The following is a 6,000-nucleotide window of genomic DNA, read 5'->3' on the forward strand; positions in this document are numbered from 1 at the left end:
ATTTATTGTTTCTCTTCACTACTAGGAAGGGATCTCCCCACAAAGGCAGGCTCTTTGCCTATTTTGTTCATTGATTCCAGTGACTAGAGCAGTTCCTGTCCTGGGCACATCGTAGATGCTCAGTAAATAGTGGTTGAATGAATGATGGGTACTTGGACCCCTTGAAAATTCTGTAAAAGCCTAAACTGTCTTCCCCAGGGTGAGAAGGGTAGGTCACACTAAGACAACATTGTTGCCTAAAATTTCAGACCCTCTGAAGCCCACTCACTGAGAATACAAGGTAGGAAGGCCTGCACTAATAGAGATTTTGAATCTCCCATCAGGTGACTTCCCAGACACTGCCCTGCCCTTGGGAACGTACTTGGGCTTGAATTCCCAGGCATTTGGATTCTCTCTTATTTGTATTTGAGAAATGGACATCTCAAAGACTTTCAAATTAGTGTATGGTTGCAGAGCTTGGAAAGCAAATAGGGCAGTTGTATCAATTATAATTGCCTAGTCTATGTATAAGGATCAAAAGGTATTGATTTTTGTATAGAGCATTAATCCCAAATTATTTCCTGGTAAATTTAATTGTCAGGGGGCGGTTTTGTTTTGTATTTTAATGGAGCATGATGCAATAACCTGTCCTTATTTGTCCTTTTAAGCTACATTTATAATTATATGAATCAAGTAATAACCAAATATAAATTACTATGGCTAAGAAAATCACTTTATGAAATAAGCTGCTTCCCTTCTAACCTCCGTTACAGAGAAATGAAAGCCCTTAGATTTGCTACCCCCAAAAGATGTGTTTTCAGAAGGAAAGATCCAAGGTAATTGGATTCAGAAGTAGTAGTTGAGGCATGGTTGGGTGCCCTCAGTGGTACTTGAATAATGGGACTATTGCAAATTTCTCCTTTTCAGATTCCCCTCGACGACTGTGGTGGTACCACTGGATCTGCTGGCTTCTCAGCGTGGTTGGAATCTTCTGTATTCTCTTGGCGCATGACCACTACACTGTGGATGTGGTGGTGGCATATTACATCACCACAAGACTCTTCTGGTGGTACCACACTATGGCCAACCAGCAAGTGAGTGTTTCTCCCCATTTGATTTTAACTCCTGTTGCTCTTGGCCTGCCGTCGCTGGCGTGGCAGGGGGAAAAGTGCAAAGACTCCACAGATGTCTTCGGTTTCTCTTTTCTTAAGAGGTTGTCAGCTATGGTTGTGTTGTCTCTTGTGATGCTGATCTGTCAATATAATGACACAGGAGATGTCATCCTTCTAGAACAAGAATCACACTCTCATTGCCCCTGGAAAATACTTTTTAAGCTGTGCCCACCTCTTGCTTGATTTGCATTCCTACCTTCTTTTCTATCTTTGGCCCCTCACCAGCTTAATACTTAACATTTAATTAAGTCTCTCTGTTTTCATCCTAGAAGAGTAGCTAAAACACTAATTGAGGTATTTATTTATAGACAAGAGAGTGAGTAAGCCACACATTCCCCCGTGTACTCCCAGAATTGGAGTTATTTGTTTTTCTGCTAGGGTGTGGCCCAGTTTACAGCTGAGTGCAGAGTGTAGAACGGTGGTGGGAGTGTGAAACTGCGGCTATGTATGTGGTCATTGGGCGGGTCTGGGGGCCTTTGTGAATTTTAATATGGAAACTGTTTGAACCTAAAGTAAAAGGTTATGAGAAACGTGTATGTTCCTTTTGGGGCTGGAACCATCAGTTGTTCTTCCTGACTTGGTTTTCTCTTTCTGTGTTCTCTTAGGTGCTAAAAGAAGCTTCCCAGATGAACCTCCTGGCCAGAGTGTGGTGGTACAGGCCATTTCAGTACTTTGAAAGGAATGTCCAAGGCATTGTACCTCGATCTTACCATTGGCCCTTCCCCTGGCCAGTAATCCACCTCGGTAGGCAAGTTAAATACAGCCGGTTGGTGAATGACACATAACAGCTGTACACGGTGGGGAAAGAGGAGCCGTCCGAAGTGCTAAGAACTCCATGAGAAAAGATGCCATAAAATGAACACCTCCCTTATCCTGTTATCTTTCAACAGTGACCTTGACTTAACCGATTGAGTTACCTGGTCAGCACTGTGATCTTTTTTTCTCTCCAAAGGACCTGCGTTGGACAACAATAAAGAAAATTTAACCTGTCGTGCACTGTACACATTTCCTGTTCATAGGCTTGGGATTTACATAACCTTGCAACCACCGTGTTCCTTTGTATATGATGCAGCAGCATAAATGTAAGCTTTTATATCATAAGTTCTGGTCTTTCCGGTCACACCTGGAAATATAGCGTATTATTTTCTTGGGAAAACATACTTTTCATATCTCTTGCCCCAAAGATTGGGCTGTAAGCCATTTTCTAGCAAATGTCTCTATGAAGGTTTCTAAGTACCTGAATGGGGTTCGATTCTGAAATCTTTCTACCTGTTGCACCGATATTCAAATAAAAATGACAGACACAGAAAGGTTTGGTAACTTTGGATTTTGTAAAAATCAGCAGAGACAGTGTGTCAAAAAGTGCAAAAAAAAAAAAAAAAGATTCTGTTATAAAGTGATTTTCTAAGTATTTCCTAACTTTATTTTTCAAAATGATGTTATGAAAACCAAATTTAAAGATTTTTACATGTCAGAGAAAAGAGAGTTAAAATTTAAAAATGCTTCTTGGGAGAGAAATTTGTCTATGTTTCTAGTGCCTTTCTTGTCTTGATTGTATGGTCAGTAGGCAATCTTCAATGTTTTTATTTAAAATAAAGTATTCCATGAAAATGTAAATGTATGTATACACTACTAAATTTTGCATTATAGCTAAATTAAATCAGAAGACTGCTTATGGTTTTTAAATTGCTATGAGTTAAAGAATGGGAGAGTTAATTAGAAAGTCAGAGCCTGTTCCCATATTGTGAGCAGGTGGCAATGACAGGTACCACTTCAATTATTTTATCATCTATTTGGTAGTTTGATTTTAACTATACAGTGAAAACAGCCATGAATACTTTGTTTTTAAAAAGAGAGTTTTGAAAATGATCACTTAACTAAAAACTGAAAGCTATAAATTAGTTATCCATACTCTCATGGCAATTTTGTTGGTAAACAACAAAGAAGACATCTATTTCTTTAAAATATATTTGTGCAGGAACTGCATGTAACTCCTAAGTTTTACTCCTAACATGAGTATGTTTGGGGAAGTATTCTATTCTATACTTGCCAATGTGGAGAACAAAATAGTTTTTTAAGAATGAAGAAGTATATATATCCATTCTGTATTTTACGTGCAGCAGAATTATCTTCCGTAGGGTTTTTTTTGTGTATTCACAAGGTAATATTTGTATTGTAAAACAATAATGGTGAAGGAAATAAAAAGGCTTTTAAAATTTTGTTTGTTTTAAATCTTTGTAAAGTTATTATTCCAGAGAGTATACTGATATCTTATTAACAGCTTACCTAGATCATAAAATAATCAAAATGCACTTTTTAATAAAAACTGATACTTAAAATAAATGGCTGCTATTTCTAATGTGTTCACATTCTTCACAAAAGTCGTAAATGAAGTCATTAAAGCAAGATGAAAAACTGAGTTTTGAAATTTCCTTGCTGAGTTTGTTTGAGAGAGGGCCTTTATAATCATGTCTCTTTTCCCTTGAGATTCCTTAAAATGTACTGTAAAGTTCGGTAACCTCTACAGATTGAGTGTATTTTTAAAAACGTATAAAAAGACTTACAGATGAGTTTAAGTCAAACTGCAGACCACTGTTTACCAATAATTTTGAATTCTCTAATTCTCAATCAAGTCACTTAACTTTTTCCCCCTATAACTGGAAGTAATATGACTTTTTCAGTTTAGTTGGAAAGGAAAAGTAAATTCTGAAATGAGAAATACAGTAATACTACTTTGATAATCGATGGTAATGCAAAAATAACTTTTTAAAAAGAAAAAAGATACTGTTCCTGATGTGGGAAAGAAAGGAGGATGTTAACAGTCGAAGCCTGTCTTTATTAAGGGAGGCTGTTATGTAACCAGGGAGGCTAGAACTGTAAAACTAGGAAGATTTCCTGCATGGGACCAGATGCCACAAACTGAAAGGGAAAGTATCTTGAGTAACGAAAATGAATTCTTGGCATATGCTAAAAATTGGATCTTTTTTTCCTAGGTCAAAATAGTTATATAAAAAAATTCATTATTTTAAGTTTACATACTACATATGTACCAAGAAATTCACCTGGTGGTTGTTCTTCATGCCTGACTGCACGGAATCATGAATTGACATGTCTTGTGGCTCTCAAGTCTGCAACTTCCAGGAAGGACAAGAGAAATCTCATGTTCTGGAGAATTGTAGTACACTTGATAATGCCTGCCTGAACAAGGACTTGTGCTTTTTTGTGCTTCCGTTTATTTAAGCCAGAGCCCTAGACAATAGCTTCTTTATTTTACTCTCTTTAAGAGTTGATGCAATTGTTATGGAACCATTGAGAGTATTTTACAGGTTGTGACAACATTGGAATAAATATCTGATAAATTATTTTGAAATGTGAATCTTAGGTCATCTAGAGCTGATGATTCTCAAGGAACAATCTTTTCTAAAAAGATTTCTCTCTTCATACAAATCCCTTCTGTTTAAGTCTGAATTGAATTTCAGATGTAAATTTAAACAATGGAACTGTTACATTCTTCAGACACATCCTGTAACTTGTGGAGGTTTCACAAGAAACTGAAAGTGGCTTAATGGTTTGTGTATAATCCAGAACGTCTGTTTATGCATTCTACTGCTGTATCTTTAATTGTAAGGAAACACTCATTAATAATTGGTTTACCTGGAGATTTGTATAGAAATAGTACTTTTCCCATTGAGTAGAATCATCTTTAAATTAAAAAAAAAAAAGTTGGGCAATTCACATGCATTATCTTATTAACCCTCACAGCACCACAAGGTTTGTTATTATCCCCATTTTATGGGAGTTGACTCAGGTATGTTAAATAACTTTCCCAAGGGCATGCAGCTGGCAAGTGGTAAAAATCTGATTGCAGTCCAAGTTTTCACCCACACCTCAACAACCTCTCCACCCAAATACTGTGAGCTTTCGTAAATTCTTCAGTAAGAGTCCACAGAGAGAAATCTGCCTTCGGTGGTCAAGCTCAGCAGGGTGACTTCCTGTGAAGCCAGTAGTAGGAAATTCACACCATGAGGTGGAGAGACTAATTTTGCCAGTTTCCTAATTGCTGTATGTTTTGTTTGTATCCCAAGCAAATACCTAAATTGATAAATCTGATAAACATCTCATAAAATTTATAAATATCACATAAAATGAGAGTGCCTGCTAGCTATTTTAAAATTCTTATTGATGAATATAGTTGATTTATATTGTTGTGTTAGTTTCAGGTGTACCATAAAGTGAATCAGTTATACATATATATATATCGACTCTTTTTTATATTCTTTTCCCATATAGGTCATTACAGAGTATTGAGTAGAGTTCCCTGTGGAATACAGTAGGGATTAGTTATTAGTTATCTATTTTATATATAGTAGTGTGTATATGTCAATCCCAATCTCCCAATTTATCCCTCTCCCCCCCCTTCCCCCTGGTAACCGTAAGTTTGTTTTTGACATCTGTGACTCTATTTCTGTATTGTAAATAAGTTCATTTGTACCTTTTTTCTTTTTTTTTTTTAGATTCCACACATATGTGATATCATATGATATTTGTCTTTGTCTGACTTACTTCACTCAGTATGACAATCTCTAGGTCCATCCATGTTGCTGCAGGTGGCATTATTTCATTCTTTTTTATGGCTGAGTAATATTCCATTGTATTGATATATCTGTACCACATCTTCTTTATCCATTCCTCTGTTAATGGACATTTAGGTTGCTTCCATGTCTAGGCTATTGTAAATAGTGCTGCTATGAACATTGGGGTGCATGTATCTTTTCAAATTATGGTTTTCTCTGGATATATGCCCAGGAGTAGGATTGCTGGATCATATGGTAGTTCTATATTTAGTTTT

The 6,000-nt window shown here is 36.5% G+C and overlaps 1 protein-coding gene across 15 annotated transcripts in view; it reads left to right on the plus strand.

Moving 5' to 3' along the window:
• Positions 1-3,370, plus strand: part of SGMS1 (sphingomyelin synthase 1) — a 295,457-nt gene extending 292,087 nt beyond the window's left edge. For all 15 annotated transcript variants that reach the window (XM_082423837.1, XM_082423836.1, XM_082423829.1 and 12 more), the window contains 2 exons: positions 907-1,073; positions 1,757-3,370. In XM_082423837.1, coding sequence (XP_082279963.1) covers positions 907-1,073; positions 1,757-1,936 — 347 coding nt within the window. In that variant the 3' untranslated portion in view covers positions 1,937-3,370. The remainder of the gene's footprint in view (positions 1-906; positions 1,074-1,756) is intronic.
• Positions 3,371-6,000: the final 2,630 nt, after the last annotated feature.

Source organism: Balaenoptera physalus, assembly GCF_965194825.1.
Source record: "Balaenoptera physalus genome assembly, chromosome: 14".
Taxonomy (NCBI): domain Eukaryota; kingdom Metazoa; phylum Chordata; class Mammalia; order Artiodactyla; family Balaenopteridae; genus Balaenoptera; species Balaenoptera physalus.